The 27,682-nt window shown below is 34.6% G+C and overlaps 9 protein-coding genes across 9 annotated transcripts; 5 read left to right on the top strand and 4 right to left on the bottom strand. All coding sequences in view use genetic code 12, as the record gives it.

Annotated features, from left to right (window-relative positions):
- Positions 1-1,779, bottom strand: CTRG_06084 (uncharacterized protein; the record flags this gene model as incomplete). Its single annotated transcript, XM_002546560.1, has 1 exon — positions 1-1,779. One exon carries the CDS (start codon positions 1,777-1,779, stop codon positions 1-3), a length of 1,779 nt encoding a protein of 592 aa, XP_002546606.1.
- A 2,315-nt stretch (positions 1,780-4,094) lies between these two features.
- CTRG_06083 (alpha-glucosidase) lies at positions 4,095-5,822 on the top strand (the record flags this gene model as incomplete). Its single annotated transcript, XM_002546559.1, has 1 exon — positions 4,095-5,822. One exon carries the CDS (start codon positions 4,095-4,097, stop codon positions 5,820-5,822), a length of 1,728 nt encoding a protein of 575 aa, XP_002546605.1.
- A 144-nt stretch (positions 5,823-5,966) lies between these two features.
- On the bottom strand, positions 5,967-11,747 carry CTRG_06082 (putative RNA helicase; the record flags this gene model as incomplete). Its single annotated transcript, XM_002546558.1, has 1 exon — positions 5,967-11,747. One exon carries the CDS (start codon positions 11,745-11,747, stop codon positions 5,967-5,969), a length of 5,781 nt encoding a protein of 1,926 aa, XP_002546604.1.
- A 469-nt stretch (positions 11,748-12,216) lies between these two features.
- Positions 12,217-13,971, bottom strand: CTRG_06081 (uncharacterized protein; the record flags this gene model as incomplete). The annotated part of the gene is made up of 1 exon (XM_002546557.1): positions 12,217-13,971. One exon carries the CDS (start codon positions 13,969-13,971, stop codon positions 12,217-12,219), a length of 1,755 nt encoding a protein of 584 aa, XP_002546603.1.
- A 2,300-nt stretch (positions 13,972-16,271) lies between these two features.
- On the bottom strand, positions 16,272-16,667 carry CTRG_06080 (uncharacterized protein; the record flags this gene model as incomplete). The annotated part of the gene is made up of 1 exon (XM_002546556.1): positions 16,272-16,667. One exon carries the CDS (start codon positions 16,665-16,667, stop codon positions 16,272-16,274), a length of 396 nt encoding a protein of 131 aa, XP_002546602.1.
- A 16-nt stretch (positions 16,668-16,683) lies between these two features.
- Positions 16,684-18,414, top strand: CTRG_06079 (alpha-glucosidase; the record flags this gene model as incomplete). Its single annotated transcript, XM_002546555.1, has 1 exon — positions 16,684-18,414. One exon carries the CDS (start codon positions 16,684-16,686, stop codon positions 18,412-18,414), a length of 1,731 nt encoding a protein of 576 aa, XP_002546601.1.
- Positions 18,415-18,734: 320 nt separating this feature from the next.
- On the top strand, positions 18,735-20,453 carry HAS1 (ATP-dependent RNA helicase; the record flags this gene model as incomplete). Its single annotated transcript, XM_002546554.1, has 1 exon — positions 18,735-20,453. One exon carries the CDS (start codon positions 18,735-18,737, stop codon positions 20,451-20,453), a length of 1,719 nt encoding a protein of 572 aa, XP_002546600.1.
- Positions 20,454-20,638: 185 nt separating this feature from the next.
- HYS2 (DNA-directed DNA polymerase delta subunit) lies at positions 20,639-22,072 on the top strand (the record flags this gene model as incomplete). Its single annotated transcript, XM_002546553.1, has 1 exon — positions 20,639-22,072. One exon carries the CDS (start codon positions 20,639-20,641, stop codon positions 22,070-22,072), a length of 1,434 nt encoding a protein of 477 aa, XP_002546599.1.
- A 1,675-nt stretch (positions 22,073-23,747) lies between these two features.
- SSD1 (mRNA-binding translational repressor) lies at positions 23,748-27,614 on the top strand (the record flags this gene model as incomplete). Its single annotated transcript, XM_002546552.1, has 1 exon — positions 23,748-27,614. One exon carries the CDS (start codon positions 23,748-23,750, stop codon positions 27,612-27,614), a length of 3,867 nt encoding a protein of 1,288 aa, XP_002546598.1.
- Between the last annotated feature and the right edge of the window lie 68 nt (positions 27,615-27,682).

Below are 27,682 nucleotides of genomic sequence, written 5' to 3'. Positions count from 1 at the left end.
TTAAGCTTTTTCAGCAATGGAAACATTTTCGATATCTTCAACATTTTGAGCAGCGGCTTTAACACCATTATCACCCAATTTTTCCATCATTTCACCACTATCGAAAGTCTTTGGAATAGTATGTTTGAATTTTCTAGCTGGAACACCTTCTTGGAATAATTTATCAATTTCTGCGAATGTTCTACCCTTAGTTTCTGGCAATTCAAAGTAAACCCAGATGGCAGATAAGAGTGCAAGACCAGCCCATAAGAATGCAGCCTTGGCTTTCCAGTTCCATTCTGTTGGGTTCAACATATATGGAGTAACAATTGCAACAACAATACCAGCAATATTGAAAATATTTCTTGCAATCATAACTGTTTTGGATCTCAATTGTGCAGATGGCATCTCACCAACAATACAGTAACACATCGGACCGATGGTTAAATCGTACACAAAAGTGTAAATCATAAGCATACTACCAACACCCATACTAAGAGATTTGGAATTGGAGCAACCCAAACCACCAGTAAGAGTCAACAAGACAACAATACTGATCAAACCGTAGAAGTAAATTTCAAAACGACCCAATCTCTGAGACAAGAACCAAGAACCAATGGTACCAGCAATACCTAAACAGTACTGAATAATTGAGAAAGTGAAAGACATGGAGACGTCAACACCGGCATTTTGGTAGAAATAAGTAGAGTAACCCATCAAACTTGAACCAGTAATGTTTTGAATCAACCACACAATAGCAGCAATTCTAGTTCTTCTCCAGTTGGAACCCTTGAAACATTCAATGATAGAACCACTGGTGGCAAGAGCTTCTTCTTCTTTGATGGTCATTTGAATTTTAACCAACATACTTTGAGCAATGATATCTTTACTTGGCATGTTTTTGTTGTCAGATAATAAACGGGTTAATGAACGCTTAGCTTTTTCAAATTGACCAGTACGAGCCAAGAACCAAGGCAGCTCTGGAGCAAGTGCAGTAGCAATAATGATAGGTACTGGGAAAGCCCATTGAATGGCAATACCGATTCTCCAAGCATTAGGATCAGTCAGACCGGAAATACCTTTCAAGACACCAGAAGAAATCAATTGGCCAATGACCCAACAACAGTTGACAAAAGTAGTAAGATAAATACGTAATGGGGTTGGTGAAATATCCATAGCATAGGCAACACACATGGTTTGATAACTACCCCAGTTGATACCCAACAAGACAAATGAAACCATCAATACATCGACATTAGGGGCAAAGAATTGGATGAAAATCAAACCAATAGTAACCATCAAAGCAGGAATAATAGTACGTTTGTAACCAATTCTATCAGGCAAGACACCACCAATATAAACACCAACCAAGGCACCAGTTTGGTAACACATAGACAAACCAAGTTGATCCTTAGCAGGAACTTGGTATTGGTCCAAGTCAGGATAATATTTACCGAATTTTCTTGCAAACCCTTCATAAGCATAGAAACTTGCAAGCAAGTTGGTATCGTAACCTTCCATAATAATAGCAGCAGATAAGACGACAGACCAGAAACAAGCCTTTGGGAACATTTTAAGACCTTCAGAAAGAGTCATATTTTTATCTCTTTGATCTTCATCTCTAGCTTCATTGGACATATCCAAGAATTTGTTGATATAATCATCAACATTTTCACCACTACCACTACCAAAACTAGCAGCTTCGATATGATCGGCATCACCTTTAATTTCTATACTCGAAATGGATGCAGTAGGCTCCATACTTTTCGACTTTGGAGTTGATGAACCTTCGTCAGACATTTTTAATAGATTGTTTTATATTCTTTATTTGTATTTGAGAATGTGAATGATAAACAAATAGAAGACCAGCTTCTTGTTATTGCAAAAGACGGAAATTTGATCTATTATTTATACTACGATGAGTAACCTATATATCAATTTATTTTTTTGTTGTTTAATAAATGTATAACATACAATAATTTCTGCTTCTGCCTAAAAGGATCAGAAGGCGTGTACAATGTGTGATTTAATTTCCTTCTTTTTGCAGTTGTGCATTCAATTTAGTTAGAAAAATTTTCATTGCTGTATGACTTTTCTTTTTTTTTTTGGTTTGTTGGTTGGGTTGATCCTTTATCTCATACTAGAAATAAAAGAAACACGCCACAAAGAATCGCGCTTGTAATTATTCCGAGAATTATTGCGACGATTTTGCAACAGCGGAATTATTGTCGCAATAATTCACAGGGGTTAGTTAGTCAATTTTTAAAAATTTATCTTGAAATATACTAAAGGTATTTAGCAGGGAATGACAGGTGATAGATGAAAACAACCTACTATGATACCTGTGCCATGGATCAATCAGGTGTAGAGTCAGAGATATTCTGTTTGATTTGATCCAGAGTTATTATATTACTCGTAATTATTATTTTTAGTATGTCCAGCTTTCTCGTACCAGGAATAATAATATTCGTTGATGTATTATTTTTTTTCTGAAAAAGAAAAAAAAAATCTCTTTAATTCTCGGAATATTATTTTCTCCGATTTCGCCCTACCATAAGGATCAACATCACAAAACACAATACATGCATCAGCTCGAATATACCCCAGAGTTGAAATTCGAAAATCAACATTGGTGGGGAGATAATTTGTATTACCATGCAATTGGGTGCAAGTGATTTTTAGGAAGATCAGTATGCATAGTATAAGTAACAGTCGAATAAAACGTAAGAGTTCTGATGCGTATTTTTTTACTGTCAATTTGTCACGAATTCTTGAATATAAAGGCGACTTAGTACTTTTATCCCTAAAGCATAGTCACCAACACGGACTTTGAAATCTCAATTCAACTATGCCAAGTAGAATAAGGTGAAACATTTGAACATCGTTTTACTAAAATACTTATTCACGCAATTATTAGGTTTTCATTTGGTGTGACTAATTTTTTTTAGAAAACATCAACTTAAAAATTAGCACCCCATGGGATTCTATTTCTGGATGAAGAATTTCCGATAGATTCGCCGAGAAATCTGGCGGGATTGTGTGATGAAAGTTTTGTGTCTTACATGGCTATTTCTGTCCGACCCCGGAATATTTCGTGGGAGAATATTTCCACCACAAAGATGCAAAGACTAGTTTTTAAGGCTATTAACTCATTGGTGCATTTATTACTCTTTTGGATATACCTTTGGTATTTCATTACAATAAGGTTCCTGTTATTCCCTACATGGTCGGAAACGCTCCTTACTTCAACTTCCCGTATTGTCTCTGTTCAAACGTTTTTAAACGATATACCCCAGAGCACACAACTCCAGTTCTGCAAGATGCAGATTTGTTGAAACCTCATATTAATTGTGCTCACATCAAGGAGTGGCGTGTTCAAAATACCTAGAATGCAAGGTAAAGTCCACGCAAAAGGCAATAAATCCACAATCGTGTATAGAGCACGGCATTTGTTATACATTGAGTTTCGCCCTATGTAGAAATTATTAATCTTCGCAATCTTTTTTTTCTGCTATGTCGTCATACCACACATTAGTCATTTCTTTTTTTATTGTATATTCAACATTTGCTTTGATTCAACCCCACTATGTTTACCCCTCCTCCACAAGACAAGGCTGAAAATGACAAGAATGTGTACCTTAGCAGAAAACAAGTTGAATTTCATTGTTTTGGCCATCTCACAGTGTTGACTATTCAACATCGATGCTTTAATACAACTTTAGACTATCTATTCAGCGAAGTATAATACCATATTGTAAATACATTTCCAAATCATTAAAAATATTAAGCATGAACATCCTTATGTTGAAAGAACACCAAAATTAATGCTTTATTCAATGTTTAAGCCTCCTTTCTTCATTCGATTATTTTTGTGGGTGCACACGGAATAATTATCGCAATGACGGGGTCATTAACGAACCAATAATTATTCCGATGATTAAAGAAGTTATTCCGAGAAATTTTTCCGATAAAGATTGAAATTTTTCATATAAAAGATGGAGAAATAATAATTTTTCAGAAAGAATATGTATTTTTTTTTTATTCAAGAATTATAGAAACTTTAATACTTGTTCCTATTCTACAACTTACTTTTCTTAGAATTATTTTTTTCACAAATGACTATTGACTATACTTGGTGGAAAGATGCCACTGTTTATCAAATCTGGCCAGCTTCTTTTAAGGATTCAAACGGTGACGGTATTGGTGATATTCCTGGTATTATTACTGAATTGGACTACCTCAAGGATTTAGGAGTTGATATTATCTGGTTGAGTCCAATGTACAAATCTCCAATGGAAGATATGGGTTATGATATCAGTGATTATGAAGACATCAACCCAGACTTCGGTACTTTGCAAGATATGCAAAATTTAATTGATGGTTGCCACGAAAGAGGCATGAAAATCATCTGTGACCTGGTTCTTAATCATACTTCTGCTGAACATGAATGGTTTAAAGAATCGAGATCTTCATTGGACAACCCAAAGAGAGACTGGTATATCTGGAAGAAACCAAAATATGATGCTGATGGTAACAGACAACCACCAAACAACTGGTTATCTTATTTCTCTGGTTCCGCATGGACTTATGATGAAAAAACTGGTGAATATTATTTAAGATTATTTGCTAATGGTCAACCTGATTTGAACTGGGAGAATGAAGAATGTAGAAAAGCAATTTATGATTCTGCATTGAAATTTTGGTTAGACAGAGGAGTTGATGGTTTCAGAATTGATACTGCTGGTTTGTATTCCAAACATCAATCATTTGGCGATGCTCCAATTGTCTTTAAAGATCTGATTTATCAACCAAGTGAAAAGTATACTCATACGGGTCCAAGAATCCACGAATTCCATCAAGAAATGAACAAAGAAGTTTGGTCTAAATATGATATTATGACCGTTGGTGAGGTTGGTCATTGTAAGAGAGAAGAAGCATTGAAATATGTGAGCGCTGCTAGAAAAGAAATGAATATGATGTTTTTATTTGATATTGTTGAATTAGGTAGTGATGACCAAGATAGATTCAGATACTTGGGTTGGAAATTGAAGGATTTCAAAGAAGCCATTCAAATTCAAAGCGATTTCATTAAAGGTACTGATGCTTGGTCAACTGTTTTCATTGAGAACCATGATAATGCTAGATGCATTTCGAGATTTGGTGATGACAGAAAATACAGTGCTAAAAGTGGTAAATTATTGGCCACTTTACAAGCTACTTTGACTGGTACTTTGTTTATCTACCAAGGTCAAGAAATCGGAATGACCAATTTACCAAGATCATGGCCAATTGAAGAATACAAGGATATCAACACCATCAACTACTACAATGCTTTCAAGGAAAAATGTGGTAATGATCCAGATTTCAAAGAAAAGGAAGAGAAATTATTAGACGTTATCAACTTAGTTGCTAGAGATCATGCTAGATCTCCAGTCCAATGGAATTCTTCAGCCAATGCCGGTTTTACTTCAGGTAAACCATGGATGAGAGTTAATGACAACTATAAAGAAATCAATGTTGAAGCTCAACAAAAGGATCCAAATTCAGTATTGCAATTTTATGAAAGATTATTGAAATTAAGAAAAGAATACAAGGATTTGTTCATTTATGGATCATTTGAAATTTTAGATTATGATAATGAAAAAACTTTCACCTATGTTAAAGAATTACAAAATGCTGATTCACCAAAAGCTTATGTTGTTCTCAACATGTCTGGTGATCAAGTTAAATTTAACCCATTGATTAAAGGTGATTTCAGATTAATTGTTTCCAACGTTTCTCAATCAGAATTAGTTGAAAACACTTTAACACCATGGGAAGCCAGAGTTTACATTGTTGATTAAATGACTCACAGTTTTCTTTCTATATATGCTTTTTTTTTCTTCTTTTATATGATTATTATGGTTTGTTAGGGATTATAGAATGAGATTGATTCTCAATTTTTATAGAAAATTTTGATGTTATTATTATATACTATAAATTATACTCTACAACAAGTTTAAAGTAGTTGAATATCTAAGTGCTAAAGCATCATTAACACATTCAATGGTGATTTCGTTACCATACAAATCATCCGGAATGTCTAATTCACAGACGATTACTCCTTTCTTATGCAACATTCTTGGTGAAGCTCTCTTTAATAATTGTAACTCTTTCCCATCATGACCAATAATGAACCAAGATTCTCTTTGAGGTTTTGGGAAATGTGGACAATACATCTTGAAATCGTTATTTAATGGGAAATTATCATGGGTTAATTGAATGGTGATAAATTCTTTCTCTGTTTGAACAACTTTAAATGAACCAACTGGTAAACGTGATGCTATTCTAACAAATTGTTTCTTAGCTTCTTCATCATCAACTTCTATATCTTTCAAGTTTCTTTCGATTTTTGTTCCACTGACACGCAATTTATTAGCAAGTTTAAATAATGCTCCTGTTTTCATAGATCCAAGGTCCATTAATGTGATTTGTTTCTTTTCATTCTTAGGTGACAAATCCAATCCAGGTAATGCTGAAACAGGATCATCGTCATACCAATATCTTTGTTTAATACATTGCATTAATTCAATTAATGACATAACCGTTTTTAAGTAACCCAACTCAGCTGCGGCATCAATATAAGCTTGTAAGATACGCAATGCTTGATCTAAAACGGAAATTGTATCTTGAGCATAATCCGCAATTGGCAATTCAACTCTGCTCATGAATGCTTGAATCAACAAGTATGCTTTAACATGTGGATCCCATATAAATTCATATTTCAAATCTTCTGCTGGATATCTCATGGATTGCGACATTTCCATATTGATTAACTCTTCACCGTGTCTAGTAGCTAATTCATTATATTCTGTAGCTTCACAAAGAAGTCTCAAACAATCTCTAAATTCCAATTCTGGTTTCACATTCTTTACAAAATTTCTCATTGTCAAATGGGAAAGATAATAATAAGAAGATATATCCAAAAATGGAGTTGCATGCAATTCATTGGAACCTCCAGTATAAACACACTTGGATTCCACCAAATTTTCAATCGTCAGATCAATTAATTTCGCCAAATATTGAGAAATACCATATTGTGAAACATCTTCAATACCATAGTAGGTTGGATTATTGTGAGCTCTTCTATAAAGAAAAGTCCAAGTTAAGAAATCCATAGCTTCTTGTCTAGTTTTAATAGTACCGGCAGAAATCTCAGCACCAATATGGTTATCCAACACTTTATGTAAAGAAGATTCGACAGGGAATCCCAAATTAAGGAAATGTTTATAAAATACCTTCTTTGATTCTTTGGTATAAACAATGGCAATACCACTTGTATCATACGCTGGACGACCAGCTCTACCCATCATTTGCAAAATATCAGTCAAGTCCATATCTCTATAACCTTCAATCTTTGCATCAAAAAATTGAGTACCTTTGATAATGACCAAGTGCGCTGGCAAATTCACACCCCAAGCTAAAGTTGAAGTAGCAATTAAAATTTGAATTTTACCCAGTTCAAACAACTTGTGAGAAATTTGACGATCTGATTCAACCAAACCAGCATGGTGCAATCCCATACCAAATTGAAGTGATAATCTCAATGTATCATCTTTAACATTCTCTAAAATTTCATGCAATTCATCATCTGACATTTTCAAGAATCTTCTAGGATTGCTCTCCATACCACATAAATGAATGAGATCTAAAGCAGTAAGTCTAGTTTGACGACGTGAAGCCACAAATATCAATACTGGTTTAGTTGGTGAGTGCTGTTTAATTGCCATGAATGCAGGTTTATTCATGGTTTTCATTAATGGACAAAATGCTAAATTATCAGGAAATCCATCAATATACATTTGTAATGGAACAGGACGAACTGATTGTGGGAAATTAAACAACCCATTCTTAACACCCAACCATCCAGCCATATCAAATGCATTAGAAACAGCAGTTGACATACCCAATAATCTAATAGGTTTCTTCGTTTGAGAAGAAATATAATTCATACGACTGACAATCATTTCCAAAATTGGACCACGATCACTTGCCAATAAATGAATTTCATCCATAATAACCAACGAGACTTGTTGAACAAATTTTCTGGTTTGCCAATTACGAGAAATACCATCAAATTTTTCAGGGGTGGTAATAATAATATCTGCTTCTTTCACTTCATGAACACTAGGAAGAGAGTCACCAGTCAATTCAACTAATCTATGAGCAGTATTCTTACAAATACGTTCTCTCCAATCATCAACTCTTTCACGAACTAATGCCTTCATTGGTGCGATATAAACAACTTTTGAAGATGGAAATTCATTAAATGCATGCCATATTGCCAATTCAGCAACGACTGTTTTACCTGAACCAGTAGGTGAACCAACAAAAACGCTTGAATTACTGTTGTATAAAGAATGGAATACCATTGTTTGCATCGGATTGAAATATTTAAATTTGGAGGAATAAATGCTTTCGACATCTGGGTTGTGTAATGCCGTAACTGGAAGTGGTTGTAATCTCAATAAATCAGTCTTGATAGTTTCATTGGAAGGACGAATCAAGTGTTGGAAAGACACCGCGTGGACGGTTTCTGAACCGATCCAAAAATCAGAGACCACACGAATAACCACTTGATTGGGTAATGGATCAGCCAATGGGATCATGAAATCCATTTCATGAGGACTCTTCATCTGCTTACGGTTAAGAATAAATTTCTCAACATGCAAAATTTCAGACTTGTCTGATTCTTCAACGGTCAACCAAAAGATCTGAGCATTACCATGATATTTTTCATCCCATAGAAAATCTGGTTGCAAATCAACATGAACACGCATGACGTTAGTTGTAATAGGAAAAATCTCTGAATCGATTTCAATAGCTGGGAATTTTCCAATAAGTTTGTATAAAATGCTTCCCATTTTTTGATTGTGAACCAAATCACCCAATTCACCGGCATCCATGTCTCGGAGAGTATCCATGGACGGGTTCTTTGATCTTATGTTTCGCAAAACAGGTTGTGGTAAATCAAACTGAGTCATTGGATGTTCAAATGCCCAAATACGTTTATCAATTGATTTACACAACGATAACATAATTTTCATTAATTTACCCCATTTTCTATTCATAGCAATCAAGAAAAGTGAACGGCAAATTCTTGCTGAATTTTGAGCCACATAATTGGAATCAGAAATCAAAGCTGAATCTTTGATAGTTGCTTGGGAAATAAACGCTTGAAGCAAAACATTGGTTTTACCTGCAGATGAATCAACGTCACCAGCAACTTGACACGGAGCATCTTCCTCAAGCAAATGCTTCAACTCCTTAGATTCTTCCTCTCTAAACTTAATACTATCAAATTCACTACTCATACTTATCATTGACAATATATCAGCTTCAGTGGCTAATGGATTTACCATTTGATTGAAAATTTCCACAGAATTACTTAACAAATAAAAGTCCGATGCAATTCTTCCTAAATCCTTTGTTGTGAATGCTTCGGAGTTTTCATCAAAAATGATCATTTGCAAATGGTGGAGACGTCTAGCATGAGTAATGACTAACTCTCTTCTCTTATTTGTTAATGTTGGATCCTCTTGCAATTCTCTCCAGTCAATACCATACCCAAGTGGGTTTTGCTTCATACGCACCATCATGTATGTATAACCTAACCATTGAACAGCCTCATGAACATTGGTAACTGTACCCAATGATATCTCTGCATTCAAATTATCAATCAATTTTTCACCAAATTTAGATTCAATAGGATGCTGTTGTGTGAGAAGAGAAACATAATGGTCTAGTCTGTCACTGGTAGTACATAAAATACCAGTACCAAATTTCTCATACTGTGGTCTACCAGCACGACCGAAAATTTGGATAACATCAGAAATACCCAAGTCGACAAATCCACCCGCTTTGGAATCATAAACCTGTGTACCTTTAACAATAACAACGGCCGCTGGCAAGTTCACACCCCAAGCAAGAGTAGCCGTACAGCACAATACTTTGATGGCACCACTTTCAAACATTTTTTCAGTCAAATTACGGTCAGTACGTAACATACCTGCATGATGTACCCCAAAACCATATTGGAATAATTCTTTCAACTCTTTGCTTCTGTTTTTACCCGACGCTTCTCTTCTGAACTTTTCATATGAATCTGATTCTGAACAATCAAATAAGTGCAGCTCTCCAAGATCTCTAGCCATATGAATAAATGTTCTTGCTGTGTTGACAGTATCCTTACGTGAATGAACAAACACCATAACTTGTAAACCTTCATTAATATATTCAGCCAACTTTTCATATGAAATCTTGTCAATATTCTCTCTCGCCAACTTCGATCCTGCTTTACCTCTTACACCCAACACCTGCTGTTGTAAGGGAACTGGTCTAAAACTTTGATCGAAATAAAACATACCCACTTGTCTATTGACACCAAGAAAGTCTGCCACATCCATATAGTTTGGCAAAGTTGCAGATAAACCGACAACTCTAATCATCAGTTGAGTACTTTCAACTTGTCTTAACGTACGAGCAACTAATGTTTCGATAACAGAACCTCTATCTTCATGCAACAAATGAACTTCATCAATAATTAACAACTTGACTTTAGCAACCAATTCTGAGTCACCAGTCAGTTTTCTAGTCACCACATCCCATTTTTCAGGAGTGGTTACTATAACTTGGGTAGACATGATCTCCAGTCTTGTTAATTGCATATCACCAGTTAATTCACGGACGCTAATACCCAACCACTTTAATTTCTTACTATATTTTTCAACAATTTCAGCTGCTAATGCTTTCAATGGGGCCACATATACAATCTTGAATTCATTATAATCGATATCTACTGTTATTGATCCATCGTCACTTGCTGTTTCAGTGACAAATTGATTGATTGTATGTAAAATGGTCAACAAGGCCACATCTGTTTTACCAGCCCCAGTAGGTGCACAAACAAGCATATTTTCATTTGTATTATAAGCAACTGGGTATACCAAACTTTGCATTTTATTTAAAGTTTTATAATTCTTAAATGTGCCTTTACATAAGAAATCTAAATCGGCAATTTTAACCAATTGTTTATCTGAGATCCATTTATTCTTCTGGTTTTGAGGATACGGTATTATGATTTCTTCATGTGTACCATATGATTCTCTAGTAGTACCTTGTGGCAAAGCAAATTTCTTCCCAGTAATTGAAATCATGTTTCCGACATCAGGATTCTTGTACACATTGGGGTATCTTTGTGTAGCTGATTTGGGTAACAATGGTTGAAATTTAGTTCTTCTATGATTTTCAATAACTTGTTGAGCACGATCTTCTGCTGTCATCAATCCCAGTGATTCTCTAGTAGTAAACAGGTTCTTATTCTGAACAATTTTAGAGATCAAATCAAATTCATCAAACCCCAAGATATCAAACAATGAAGATTGAAGCTCCTCATCAGTGGGACTTTGTAGTAATGATGATTTGATTAATGTGAATATTTCTCCTTCATCTAACCCACGATTCTTACTAATTACACTACATTGATTCTCGATTTCTTGTACTATTGCTGAATTTTCTGAACCACTAGTTCTTATACTTTCTAATGAGTCTATTGATACATTGGAAAACTTGTCAAGTATCTTATCAATAGGGGTTATCTTTGCTTTTTCATTGTCAATTGTTGGCACTTTTTCGGATTTTCTATTAATATCTAACCTGTCTAATGCTTCTATCATAGGCTGCATAGCCTGCATGTAAGACTTTGTTGATGATACCGTATAAGTAGCCATTAGTAGTTGTAGTTTTTCTTTAACGGGTTGATAGTATTACTTGATCAAGAAGAAGAATCACAAGTGACGTTATGAGAAAAAGTTTTGGGAAAATTTATATTCGTGCATCGGTACACTACCTGCCCGATGTTGGTGCTACAGCAAAACAAACAATTGTGAGTAATATTTACACAACAAACCATTCGGGCACGAAGCACCGAAATTATGACTCTAGGGATGTGCTATTGTTTCTGTAATGAGTAGTTGACCTACTATAGGATAATTTAATTGGTAATGGTTAACTACACTTTTTGTAGAATTTCTTCAAAAATTGGGACAAAATCTCGAAGAAAATAAGGTTAACTTTACAAAATACATCTTATCAAGTACAAATAATTATGTTATTAAACAATATAAGCTAATTTATAAAAATATAAACAAAACAAAAGTCATAAAATTAAAACTAAAAATCAATCTAAATGAACCAATTCTAAGCTTTTGATTCAAGATCAACATGTTCAACATGTTCAGTGTCGTTAACAACGGCTTTAACACCTTCATTACCCATTTTTTCCATTAACTCACCAGCATCAAAAGTCTTTGGGAAAGTACTCTTGAATTTTCTAGCTGGAACTTTGTCAATGAATAATTTATCCAATTCAGCAAATGTTCTACCTTTAGTTTCTGGCAATTCAAAATAAACCCAAGTAGCCGAAACAATAGCAATACCTGCCCACAAGAAAGCGGATTTAGCTTTCCAGTTCCATTCAGTAGGATTCAACATATAAGGAGTAACAATAGCAACGATGATACCAGCAACGTTATACAAATTTCTTGCCAACATGACAGTTTTAGCTCTTAATTTAGAAGATGGAATTTCACCAACAATACAATAACACATTGGACCAATAGTTAAATCGTACACAAAAGTGTAAATCAAAAGCATACTACCAGTTGCCATTTTACCGGATTTAGAATCAGCAAATCCTAAACCACCAGTAAGGAACAAAAGTATAGTCATGGCACACAAACCGTAAAAGTAGATTGGGAAACGACCCAATTTTTGTGACAAGAACCAAGAACCAAGAGTACCTGCAATACCCAAACAGTATTGAATGATGGAAAAGGTGAAGGACATGGAAACGGCAACACCAGCTTGTTGGTAGAAATATGTAGAGTAACCCATCAAACTTGCACCAGTAATGTTTTGAATCAACCAAGTGAAAGCAGCAATTCTAGTTCTTCTAAAATTTGTGCCTTTGAAACATTCAAGAATAGATGAACCTTTAGAGATGGCATCTTCTTCTTTGATGGTCATTTGAATCTTAGTCAACATACTTTCAGCAATGATATTTTTGTCTGGGATGTATTGATTTTGTGATAACAAACGAGTAAGGGCACGTTTAGCTTGAGTCAATCTATTCTTTCTAACCAAGAAATATGGAGACTCAGGGGCAAGGAAAACAAGAATAGCAATTGGTAATGGCCAAGCCCATTGAATAGCAAAAGCAATTCTATAAGCATGTGGATCAGACAGATTCAGGATAGCTTTAATAACACCAGAAGAAATTAATTGACCAAAGACCCAGCAACAGTTAATGTAAGTAGTAAGATAAAGTCTCAAAGTAGTTGGAGCAATATCCATAGCATAAGAAACACAAGTGGTTTGATAACTACCCCAGTTAATACCCAATAAAACATAAGCAGCCATCAAGACACCGATGTTTGGAGCAAAAAATTGCATGAAAATCAAACCAATAGAAGTAATCAAAGCAGGAATAAGAACTGGACGATAACCCCAAACATCGACAAAATTACCACCAATATAGACACCAATCAAACCACCGGTTTGGTAACACATAGACAAACCAAGTTGGTCTTTAGCTGGGATTTGGTATTCACCAAGATCTGGGTAATATTTACCGAATTTCTTAGCAAAACCTTGATAAGCATAAAAGGAAGCAAGCAAGTTGGTATCGTAACCTTCCATAATAATAGCAGTGGAAATAGCAATAGACCAGAAACAAGCTTTTGGGAAAGTTTTAAGACATTCTTTAAGAGGCATAGTTTTATCTCTTTCATCTTCAGCTCTAGCAGTATTGGACATATCCAAGAATTTGGAAATGTAATCATCAACGTCTGGATTCTCAGCAGTGGAGATATGAGAAGCAGTAGCTTTCTCTTCCAAGCTAATGATAGATTCAGAAGCCTGTTTCTTCTCAGGATTGTATATTTCAACAGTCATTTTGTATTTGGCAGTTGTTGGTTTTCGTATTTGATCTTTGAACAATGATATAAAAAAATCGATTTAAAAATTGAATTAAGACATGGACATGATTGTCTTTATATAGAGTTTAGTTTTGTATGTCGTTTAAGGCTTGTCGAATTGATTATGATAGTTCATTAGTATGCACAATGGGTTGAAGAATCACAACAGCAAACAATGGCATACATCCAGTACAGTTTTAATATCTCCATATAATCATAAGCGGAGAATTTCTGGTGGTATTGTGATTATTATTTCTTTTTATCATGGGCAATTTCTTTTTGTGGTTATAGCCATTTGGTAGTGGAGACAATGTTCCGTGAATTGTTGCGAGCAACTATCTCAAACTACAAATAGACAGGGATATAAAACAGTATTCCCCTTACTTGAGGGAATCGTGCTAAATGTAATGTCTTGACTATCTAACTTGGCGATTTGAACATGGTTGACACAATTAAGAGAGCATAAACGATTATTGTGTTCCCTGTGTGATTTAACACACACTTTTTGGTTTGTTACTATGGCAAATTGGTCATGTACTACGATCTTTGTGGATCAATAACCCAAAACTAAAACTAAAACTAAGCAATGCAAGAAAAAAAAAAGCAATGAAATTAATCCCCACAATCCCCACAAGCATAGATGGTTAAACTTAACCATCTTCGTAAATATCCCAAAATGAACAACCAGACAATAAGAATAATATCAAACCAAATACAATAAAGAACTCGCCCACAACCAATCGGAACAATTCGTGCAATATCTCACAAACAATAGGTTTTATTGTCAATATAAAACAATATCTTCACAAGGCTCAATATGATCAAATAGACAGATTTGAATTCCTATTAGAATTAATAGACGTGTTTGATATAAATCACACTATATATGCATTCCACTATCCCGTAAAATGTGCCTTTTACAGTCGTTTCAAAATATTATCTATGTAAGTTGAGTTGTTTGACACGAGTAAAGAATTTGTACGGCAATTTTCTCTTGTGTTTATCTCAAGTGATTTTCGTGTATCCAATCAATAAATTATTATTTTCTTGCCTATTGATTCCTTGCATGTATTATAATTGATAAGGCTTTTAGTTTATTATTTCATTATTAGATTAATAGTGGAGTACATCAGGGATTAATTTTTTCTTTTCTTTTAAAAATTAATTTCTGCGAGGAATATTCCGAAAACATGGGGTTACCTGAGAGTTTATTCTATTTGAAATTAAGGTATTGTAATATGGATTAAAACAACTACCCCAGATTCTTGCATTGTTCCATTTTTTCCTTAATTTAGAGATGGCAAGCTTATGCGTCATTGTGAACACCCGCTTTTCCCCTCCTACCCTCCAGCTCATAAGGCTCTACCCAATTCCAAAAAATAATAACGAACATGGCTTATTCATTTGTTGGGGAATATAACCCTAAAAGACAAATTTACTATATCTTCGTTGCTAAGAGTAAGCGCCCTTTAATTAATGTGTATGTATCAATCTGATGTTTTATTTTTAATGGTAGCGGTGCTGTTGTATGTGGGCGCACGACCACATGTTTGTATCCCCAAAAGTGAAATAAAAAAGAAATTGCACAATGAAATAACTTGAACGTATATGTGGGTCGATCAATACCACTGGATAATTATTATTATAATCCTGTTTCTGTTTCTTGTGCTAAGAATCAAAAATTTTTCCAGAAATACCGGACTAATATTTAAACCGATAAAGGCGTTCTCATTTAACTATATGAAATTTTCAAACGTACGGCAAAATGACCTCTAACGGTGATTATGAAATGAAACCAATATCTGTACAAACTATTAAAGTTATGCTCAGGAATGACCCGTTCTTCCATGGCATTAACGTTATAAAATGGATATTGATTTCTTTTTTTTTTTTTTTTTTTTTTTGAGTTATCGTTAATCTTTCTAGAAAAGGCTGCCAAGGTAAGAATCGCCGAAGCAAACTTTGTTACTAAAATGGGCATATTTCCATATTAAAGCTGGTACTAAATTAAGTTTTAGTTGGTGTCTCCTCTTGATTTCAGATATCCAAAGGCAAAGGTGGCTGATTCGCTAAAGGTCATTAGTGAGGATTATATCATTGGTAAAATCTGTTGGGCCAAAGTCAAGAAAAATTTGTAAATTATCTCAATATTCAAAAATAGAAAGTAAACAATAATGTCGATTAACAAGAGATATTGTTTCTTTGAAACCTATAGTAGTAGCAAAATACACACAGAAGCCATATCAGGCAAGATTAGCGGATCTGTACTTTCTACAGTCATAAATACCAAAAAAAAAAAAAAAAGAACAAACTACGAACTTTGGGGATTGTTCCACCAAATGAACAACAATAGGTCCACCGTTCACAAGAATGAAAACAATAGTTTCTCTTAAAACAAAAGAGAAAACAAAAAAAAAATAATATCGGATGCCCCCCTCCTTTGAATTGTTCCGAGAAATAAAGCGTGTTCTTGTGGGTGTAAAATAAAATAAAAATTCGAAAAAGATGAAAATAAACGCTAACGTGTTGTTTTAGAACTTTGATTAGTTGATGATAATAAGGTGATAATTCTCTAGTAATACAATTTGAGTTTATAGCTATGAATAAATTAAGAACTTTTTCCCAAAATTTTTTTTGAAGATCCAGGTGTATTCTTTTAATATATCCATTCATTCGTTATTGCAACAACATGACTATTGACTATACTTGGTGGAAAGACGCTACAATTTATCAAATCTGGCCAGCTTCTTATAAAGATTCCAATGGTGACGGTATTGGTGATATCCCAGGGATTATTTCCGAATTAGACTATATCAAAGATTTAGGAGTTGATATTATCTGGTTGAGTCCAATGTACAAATCCCCAATGGAAGATATGGGTTATGATATCAGTGATTATGAAGACATCAACCCAGATTTCGGTACTTTGCAAGATATGCAAAATTTAATTGATGGTTGCCACGAAAGAGGCATGAAAATCATCTGTGATTTAGTCATCAACCACACTTCTGCTGACCACGAATGGTTCAAAGAATCAAGATCCTCCTTAGACAACCCAAAGAGAGACTGGTATATCTGGAAGAAACCAAAATATGATGCTGATGGTAACAGACAACCACCTAATAACTGGCAATCCTACTTTTCAGGATCTGCTTGGGAATATGATGAACCAACCGGTGAATATTACTTGAGATTGTTTGCTAAAGGTCAACCGGATTTGAATTGGGAGAATGAAGAATGTAGAAAAGCAATTTATGATTCAGCAATTAGATTTTGGTTGAACAGAGGAGTTGATGGTTTTAGAATTGACGTTGCTGGATTTTATTCTAAAGAACAATCATTTACTGATGCCCCAATTACTTATGTGGATCAACTTCATCAACCAAGTAAAGAATTAACTTCAAATGGACCAAGAATCCATGAATTCCACCAGGAAATGAATAAGGAAATATGGTCCAAATATGATATTATGACCGTTGGTGAAATGTGTCATTGGACAAAACAAGAAGCTTTAAAATATGTTAGTGCTTCTAGAAATGAAATGAATATGATGTTTATTTTTGATGTTGTTGAATTAGGTACTGAAAATAGTGATAGATTTAGATATTTTGGTTGGAATTTAATTGATTTTAAAAATGCTGTGAAAAGTCAAAGTGATTTCATTAAAGGTACTGATGCTTGGTCAACTGTTTTCATTGAGAATCATGACCAACCAAGATCAATTACTCGTTTTGGTAATGATAAGAAATATCACACAAAGAGTGGTAAATTAATAGCAATGTTACAAACTACTTTAACTGGTACTTTATTCATCTACCAAGGTCAAGAAATCGGTATGACCAATTTACCAAGATCATGGTCTATTGAAGAATACAAAGATGTTTATACCACCAATTATTATAACGAGTTTAAGAAAAAATATGGAGATGATGCTGATTTTAAACAAAAGGAAAAACAATTAATGGATGTTATCAATATGGTTGCAAGAGATCATTCCAGATCTCCAGTTCAATGGAATTCTTCAGCTAATGCTGGTTTTACTTCAGGTAAACCATGGATGAAAGTTAATGATAATTATACTGACATTAACGTGAAAGAACAACAACATAATCCAAATTCTTTATTGAAATTTTACCAAAAGATGTTGAAATTAAGAAAAGAGTACAAGGATTTATTCATTTATGGATCATTTGAAATCTTAGATTATAATAATGATAAATCTTTTACTTTTATTAAAGAAATCATGGATGCTAAATCTCCAAAAGCTTATGTGGTTTTGAACTTTTCTAATGACGTTGTTCCTTTTGAACGTTTGATTGAAGGTGAGTTTGAATTGGTAGCATCTAACTTGGATTCGGCTACAGAATTTGAAGAGTCTATTTTGTCTCCTTATGAAGGTAGAGTTTATATCGTAGAATAGTTTGCTTTTTTTTTTACTAGATATTGTTTAGATGTTGTTTTATAGTCTATGTTTAGATATTCTTTAGATGTTGTTTTATAGTCTATGTTTAGATATTCTTTAGATGTTGTTTTATAGTCTTTGTTTAGATATTGTTTATATGGTTTGATTTGAATATTAAAATCTTTTGATTTATGCACGACCTTTGATATCAACTTCTGATTAAATTTTCTATGGTTCGAATTTTTTTTTTTTTTTTCTACGCAGATGAGATGAGTTTCTATTTTATTTTTTATACTCAAGACTAAACTCATTTTTTTTTTGATAGTAACCACACAACAATGGCAAAGTCTCCAAAGGTGAAGAGTAATAAAGTAAAGCCTTCTCCATCTAAGAAGGCAGATAAACCAACCAAGAAAAGATCTCGTGAAGAATCTGAATCTGAACCAGAAATTAATGATAATGAAAAAGCAGTTGATGAATTAGATGCTGATTTTGATGAAGTTGCAGGATTATTAGGTGAAGATATTAAAGATCCGGAACTGAAATCTGATTCTAAGAAAGCTAAGAAGTTAGCTAGAGATGAAGCTAAACTTCAAGAATTAACTAAACCTCAAGTTTCTAAAGAAGCTGTTGAAGGTGATGCACAACAACAACAAGATGATGATCAAGAAGAACATTTATTCGAAGATGCAGATTTATCAGAACCAACCATGAAAGCAATTAAAGAAATGGGATTTACTAAAATGACCAAAGTTCAAGCTAAAACTATTCCACCTTTATTAGCAGGTAGAGATGTTTTAGGGGCTGCTAAAACTGGTTCAGGTAAGACATTAGCATTCTTAATCCCTGCCATTGAATTATTATATTCATTGAAAATTAAACCAAGAAATGGTACTGCTGTTATTATCATTACTCCAACTAGAGAATTGGCATTGCAAATTTTTGGTGTTGCTCGTGAGTTAATGCAATATCATTCACAAACTTGTGGCATTGTTATTGGTGGAGCTGATAGAAGACAAGAAGCTACTAAATTAGCAAAAGGTGTTAATTTATTAGTTGCTACTCCAGGTAGATTATTGGATCATTTGAAAAACACCCCTGGATTTGTTTTCAGTAATTTGAAAGCTTTAGTTATTGATGAAGCTGATAGAATTTTGGAAATTGGGTTCGAAGATGAAATGAAACAAATTATTAAGATTTTACCTAATGAAGACAGACAATCTATGTTGTTCTCTGCTACTCAAACCACTAAAGTTGAGGATTTGGCTAGAATGTCCTTGAGACCAGGTCCATTGTATATCAATGTTGTTCCAGATAAGGATGTATCCACTGCTGATGGGTTAGAACAAGGTTATGTTGTTTGTGATTCAGACAAGAGATTCTTGTTATTGTTTTCATTTTTGAAGAGAAACGTTAAAAAGAAGATCATTGTGTTCTTGTCCTCATGTAATAGTGTTAAGTTCTACAGTGAGTTGTTGAATTACATTGACTTGCCAGTTTTGGACTTGCATGGTAAACAAAAACAACAAAAACGTACCAACACATTCTTTGAATTCTGTAATGCTAAACAAGGTATCTTGGTATGTACTGATGTTGCTGCTAGAGGTTTAGATATTCCAGCTGTTGATTGGATTATTCAATTCGATCCACCTGATGATCCAAGAGATTATATCCATCGTGTTGGTAGAACTGCTAGAGGTACTCAAGGTAAAGGTAAATCCTTGATGTTTTTAACTCCATCAGAATTGGGATTCTTAAGATATTTGAAGGCTGCTAAAGTCCCATTGAATGAATATGAATTCCCATCTAATAAAATAGCCAATATTCAATCTCAATTAACTAAATTAATTAAAACCAATTACTTATTGAACCAATCTGCCAAAGATGGTTACCGTGCATATTTACAAGCCTATGCTTCCCATGGTTTGAAAACCGTTTATCAAATTGACAAATTAGATCTAAAAAAAGTTGCTTCTAGTTTTGGTTTAGATCAAGTTCCAAGAGTTAATTTGAGTATTGGTAGTACCAAATCAAACAAGAAACAAAAGAGGTCATAAATAGTAGATGTATAGTGTGTGTATGTGTGTATAATAGAAACGAAATGCTTTTAACAAGAATTGAAGGTTTTCGCGTTGAAAAACTTTGAGACGGGGATGCGCTGACGCGTCGATAGAAAAAAAAAAATTGAATCAAGAAATGAAAGAAAAACCTCTTCACCAAACCATCCATCACAACAAATAACATGTCATACACAGAATATATCAATAAGGAAATAGATAATGTTGATGAAGTCAACAGATCGGAGATTTCAATACCAGAAGAATTTTCCAAGCGTAACGAATTTTTTCTTGCCCCAGGGAATAGAAAATATAGCAAACAATATTTTTCAATGTATCAATATAGATTAAAAAATTTAAAACCAAGAGTTGAAGAAATAGCCATGAAAAAATGGGGGAATGGAACTCAAGAAATTGATGGACAAACTATAGTTAGAACAAATAAAATTTTAGATATAACAAGTGGCAAGTTATGTTGGGTTGTTGGTACTGTTTATTGTGATGCCAAATATAAATTGAATATCTTAGATGATGTTGAGAAAGGTACTGATGATGTGATGCCTCCTGTACCTGTTACTTATATGGATGGTGATGAATCACCTATAATGATGTTGGAGGATGAATCAGGAAGAGCTATTTTACATAATGATGAATATTTAAAGAAAAATTTATTAGTAACTGGGTGTATTGTTGCAGTATTGGGTATGGAACTTCAAGCAGGTATATTTGAAATAATGGATGTTGTATATCCTGAATGTGCTCCACAAAAACCACTTCCTAGCTCACCTTCAGGGAAAATTGCATTAGTTTCAGGATTGAACATTGGTGAAGAAAGTCATTATGATTTGAAATTGGAATTATTGAAACAATATCTTATTGGAGAAGTAGGTAATTTCGATGACAAATCGAACAGTTCAACAATTTCTCAATTGATCATTGCCGGTAATTCAATTATGCCTATTGAAAACTTGAGTGCAGAGATGGATTTGAAAAATTATATCACTACGAATAACTATGGATCTAAAAATATTTCTAAATATAATGCTGAATCTTTAAAACAATTGGATATTTTTCTTAAAGATATCCTTGTCAGTTTACCAGTAGCGGTCATGCCAGGAGATCACGATCCAGCAGAAGTTTGTTTACCACAACAAGCATTACATAAAATGTTGTTCAGAACAAACAAGGCATTGTTAGGTAGTGACCGCTTGATAAGAACGACCAACCCACAGTGGATGGAAGTCAATGGAGTAAGAATGTTGGGTACAAGTGGTCAAAATGTTGATGATGTCATGAGATATATACCTGATACCAATGGAAGCATCTCACCAACATCGATACAAGTCATGGAAAGTAATATCAAATGGCAAAACTTTGCTCCTACCTGTCCCGACACATTATATTGTTACCCATATGATAATTATGATCCATTTATATTTGCTGAAGAGTTGCCACATGTTTATTTTGTGGGTAATCAAAAGAAATATGATTTCAAGAAGTTGGCATATGAAGGAAAAACAGTATCATTGATTAGTGTACCGAATTTCAAAGAATCGGGTGAAATTGTATTATTAGACTTGAACACATTGGAAACAGAGGTAGTAACAATCGAACTTTAATTTCCGAAGGAGAAGGAGGATACATGTACGTTGTGTATTGTAATTTTAAATTATATATTTTAACTTCCCGTTAGTATCGAGATCTAATTCTCTGTGATTTGTAACGCATCTATTGTTTTGCGTTTTGGTACTTAGCTCCCTCGCGTGTGAGTTAGAGGGTGCGTGTGCGTGTTTGAAAGCGGGCCAAATTTTTTTTGTTTTATTTACTTTAGCAATTTTGTGGCTAGAATCGATGGATCGGAATCTATTTTTAAATTGATATATATTACAGGTTGCCATGGTGAGAAATCAAGCATGTACTAAGGGTTCGGTGCTTTACGTTGGGGGCCCCCTTTTCTTTGTTGTAATAAAAGGAGACAAGTTTGGCTGATACAAATCCGAGTCCATTCTACATCCTATGATTAAATTTCCACCTGCTGTCGATCTCCTGTCCAACCGAAATCAAATGTATCGACAGAGAACAAAAAGAGAAAAAACGTCGTGATTCTTTTTCTCGTTAATTTATTTACAGCACAATGTAACTGAAAATAAGAATTTTAGACGAAGCTCAAAAGTCTTAGAGGAAGAAGAGGCGGCAGGGGGGGGGCAAGCTCGCCTAATTCATAAGACATTCTTTCAATATCTCTCAACCAATCCATTGGTATTGTTTAATTCGTAAATATAGTAAAAGATGATCATTGGTGTAACCTAGTCAATGGTGCTGGACAACCATCACTCTTGTCTGGGTTGTAATTTGTTGATTATAGGACGTGTACTTAAGGATAATTCCTTGTCACTAGTAATTTTATTTGTCTTTTCTCTTTTGTGTTCATCAGTCATTTTTTTTTTTGCTGTTGTTCGGTTGAATGAATGAAAGTGAGACTGGTGGATGGATGGATGGGGGGATTGTATGGGATGGGTGTATTTTTTTTTTGCTCTGTTTCAACAACAGGAAGAAGAAGAACCAAAAAAAAATAAATCCCACAATTCATTCCTTAAATTAAAATTCTTCTTCTTCTTCTTTTTAATTTTTAATCTTTTTTTTTTACAACCCCATTCATTCATCCATCTATCCATCCTTTTATTATCACCATCCATCGTTATTACTACAACCAGTCCCCAATATCCATCACAATCATTTTTTTTAGCTACGTCCAATTGAATCAGCATCATTAGCATCCATCTTTTCAAGTAGTCACTTTTTATTTTTAATTTTACAACCAGGCTTATTGAGTAAGAAAGACAGAAGAAAAAAAAAACAGCACTGTCTCCCTGAAAAGCAATACGTAAGAGAGAACAAACTTTGACCACCAAAAAAAGAGAACTCAAATTCAGTACAACAAAGAAAAAAGAGGGAAGAAAAAAAAAACGAGAGAGAGAGAAAGAAAATTTTGTTCATATCAAAAACATATAATCGACTGCATTGCCACCTCCCTCAATTGATTTAATCTTCAATATTCATTCCTTTTTGATTCTGATTAATATTATTATTGATTTTGAAAACTAATACCTTTTGCATTCCTTTTATTTTGGTGTTGATAAATTACCCATTATACCCTTTTGGTTCAATTTTTTTTTTGATTACTCGTTATTTCAATTTTGCATTATCTTTTAATTATTTATTAATAATTCATCTGTTTAATTTGTTCCTGATTAGTCTAGTGGACAACTCCTACATTTTAATAATTTGATAGAAATGAGTTCATCTAATAACAACAATAACAACAACACTCCTGCTAGAGTGTCAAGTAGAAAGGGAAAGAATTTGCACGTCGCTCACAGACGTTCCCCTTCAGAATTGACCAATTTGATGGTTGAGCAATATAATTTGCAACGTCAATTGGAACAAGTCCAAGCACAACAAAAACTTTTGGAGGAACAACAAAAGCAACAACAACAACAATTTGTTTACCCACCTCCTCAACAAGGTCAAGGTGAATTGTTACCACCACCATCATCACCAGGATTTGGTGGTAACAATCGTGGATCCCATTCCAGATCATCATCAATTAATTCACATAGACGTACTGGATCCGGTGGTGCCAATACTGCTCATGGTCACTCAAGAAGACACTCTTTGGGCTTAAATGAAGCTATCAAAGCAGCTGCAAACCAAAGACAAAATAATAGAACATCTACTTTAAGTCCAAGTGTTCCAAATGAATCGAAGATTGATTCCAATGATGCTATTGGTAGTTTTAAGTTTCCACCAAGCAGCAACAGTGATGACGCACCAGCAAGCCCAGAGCCAACTTCCCATAACCGTTCAAGATCTTTGGCATATGGTCAACAACCATTTAAATTTCCGCCAACCCCAGATCAATCGAACGAATCGAGAGGGAACAGTTTATTACCTCCAAATCCTAATTTCACTGTTACTCAATCTCCAGACAGGGGTCATAACAGAAGATCTTCACATTTTAGGTCCAGATCACGCGGTGGAGGCAGCAACGCCGAGGGCATGAATTCAAACTGGCGTGCTCAACAACAATCACCTCAACAACAACAGCAGAACCACAACAGGCAATCATCCACATTGGAACCACCACAAGCCGGGTTTGTACCAGGTCATAAGCCACGTAACAGTTCCTATGGAGGTGGCTCATCAGTTTCTTCATTGCTGCATTTCCTCCCTTCCAATGGTGGTTCCCAAATTAGTTCACACCAACAAGGCGGTGGTGCCGGTGGCCCAAATATTGGTCTCAATAGCAACAATGGACGTAAGACACTTTTCGCTCCTTACTTGCCACAATCATCCTTACCAGAATTAATTAATGAAGGTCGTTTGGTTACTGGTACTTTGAGAGTTAACAAGAAAAACAGATCAGACGCCTATGTCTCCACCGACGGTTTGTTGGATGCTGATATTTTCATTTGTGGTTCTAAAGATCGTAATCGTGCATTAGAAGGAGATTTAGTTGCTGTTGAATTGTTGATTGTTGATGAAGTTTGGGAATCCAAAAAGGAAAAAGAAGAAAAAAAGAGAAGAAAAGACAACACATTAACCAACAGACCATTGACTGATGATATTCATAATGATGCAACTTCCGCACCAACTACTGCCGAAGGATCCACCACTGGCAACTCTAAAGGTGATGGTGCTTCCAATGAAGAAGAGAATAACAATGGCCTCGCAAGAAGAGGTTCATTAAAACAGAGACCAACTATGAAGAAGAATGACGATGTTGAAGTTGAAGGTCAATCCTTGTTATTGGTTGAAGAAGAAGAAATTAATGATGAAGTCAAGCCACTCTACGCGGGTCATGTTGTGGCTGTTGTGGATAGAATTCCAGGGCAATTGTTTGCCGGTACTTTGGGTTTGTTGAGACCAGCACAAGCTGCCCAAGCCGCTAGAGATAAGAAGAATGGTAACGAATCTTCTGTTCAAACTCCAAAAGCTCCAAAGATTGTGTGGTTTAAACCAACTGATAAGAAGGTTCCTTTGATTGCCATTCCAACTGAGCAAGCACCAAAGGATTTTGTTGAAAACCACGAGAAATATGCCGATCAATTGTTTGTTGCCTCTATCAAGAGATGGCCAATCACCTCCTTGCATCCATTTGGTACATTGGTTAGCAAGTTAGGACCAATTGATTCTTCTGAAACCGAAATTGACTCGATCTTAAGAGACAACAACTTTTTATGTGACGAATACCCTGATGATAACGATGATGAAGCTACGATTGCAGCAAATATTTATGATTTACCTTCAATTGAACCAGAATTTGAAAATACTAAGAGAGCAGAATACTTGAATGACTACATTATTGCATTTACACAAACTGGTGGATTTGTTGATCATGCATTGCATGTCAAGAGAATTTCGAATACCAAGATTGAGTTGGGATTCCATGTTGTGGATATTTCATACTTTATCAAACCTGGTTCTACTTTGGACCGTAAGTCCAAAAAGAGATCCTCATCAGTGTTCCTTCCTCAGAAAGTTGTCAACCTTTTCCCTAACCAAGTTAACAAATTGGTATCTTTTAAAGAGAACGAAAAGAATTTAGCTATCTCTGTTGTTTTTGAAATTGATACTAGTAATTTTGAAGTTGAGGATTTGTACATTCATGAATCTATTATTGTTCCAAAACAATTGGTTAGTTATGATTCATTTGATACTATTTTACTGGGTAAATCTGTGGATAGTATTTCTTCAGCCACTTCTGACTACATAAAAACATTTAGTTTGATTGCTAAGGAATTCCGTCGTCATCGTTTAGCTAACCGTTCACTTGGAATCAGTCCAAACTTGACTTTGTTAGATCAATTAGATGATGAAAAGGTTCGTTTGGATTTGAATGTATTTAAGGATTCATTGGCATTTGATGTAATTTCTGAAATTTCCCATAAGGTGAATTCTGCTATTGCTGCTAAGGTACACGCAGGTTTGGGTGACCAAGCCATCTTGCGTCGTCATCCATTGCCAACTTTACAAAAAATGGAAACATTTGTTAGAAAAGCCACCAATTTGGGATTCAAGATTGACACCACCACCTCATCTACTTTACAAAACTCAATCTTGAAAATTGAGGATCCAGTCAAGAGAAAGTGTGTTGAGACATTGTTGTACAAGTGTATGTCTAGAGGTAGATACTATGTCGCCGGTAAACAAGATGCAGACAGTTATGCACACTATTACTTTAATTTGCCATTATACACCCATTTCAATGCTCCATTGAGACGTTATGCCGATTTGATTGTGCATAGACAATTGAAGATGGTTTTGAATAAGGAATCCGAAGAAAAAGATTTGGATTCTTTGAAGGCAATTGCAGATTACTGTAATTTCAAGAAAGATTGTGCAGCCAATGCTCAAGAGCAAGCCATTCACTTGTTGTTGTCTCAAACTATTAATGAAATGAGTGAAAGTGCTGGTCAATTGTTGTGCATGGGTACTGTTGTTCAAGTTTATGAATCGTCATTTGATGTTTTCCTTCCAGAGTTTGGCGTTGAAAAGAGAGTTCACGGTGATCAATTGCCATTAGTTAAAGCTGAATTTGATAAAGTTGACAGAATATTAGAGCTTTACTGGGAAAAGGGTGTGGATTCTGCTACTTATATTCCACCGGATGAAAAATCATCTTTGTCATACAGAAACTCGATCAAGAACAAGTACAGAACATCTGCATTACAAGCTGCTAAGATTCAGAGTAAGAGTTCTTTAACTTCGAGTACCATTGCATCTGATTCTATTGCTGAGAAATTAGCTAAATTGAATTTGGATGCACCAAAATTAACTGTTCCTCCATTAAAAGGAAATGATGAATTCAAAGAGGTTGACAATATTAAAGATGAAACACATTCCATGCCATCATCACCAACTCAATCTGATATTCCTAAGAACATTAGAACCAGTTCCTCATCTACTATACAGGCCACCAGTGATTCTATTGGCTTAGCACCATATTTGCAAGAATGTATAACCAGAGTTGAAGGAGATTCACATATTCAAGTAATTAAGGAATTGACCCAAGTTCCAGTATTGTTGAGAGCTGAAATTGGTATGGCATTACCATGTTTAACAGTCAGAGTATTGAATCCATTTGCAGAGGAACATTAATTGTTGTTTGGTATGGTTGCTTAGCTAGTTAGTTTATTTGGGTGTTTTTATCTTTGTTGGTTATTCGT

The sequence above is a fragment of the Candida tropicalis genome (assembly GCF_000006335.3).
Source record: "Candida tropicalis MYA-3404 genomic scaffold supercont3.11, whole genome shotgun sequence".
NCBI classification, from domain to species: domain Eukaryota; kingdom Fungi; phylum Ascomycota; class Pichiomycetes; order Serinales; family Debaryomycetaceae; genus Candida; species Candida tropicalis.
This window is presented reverse-complemented; position numbering and strand designations above follow the sequence as displayed.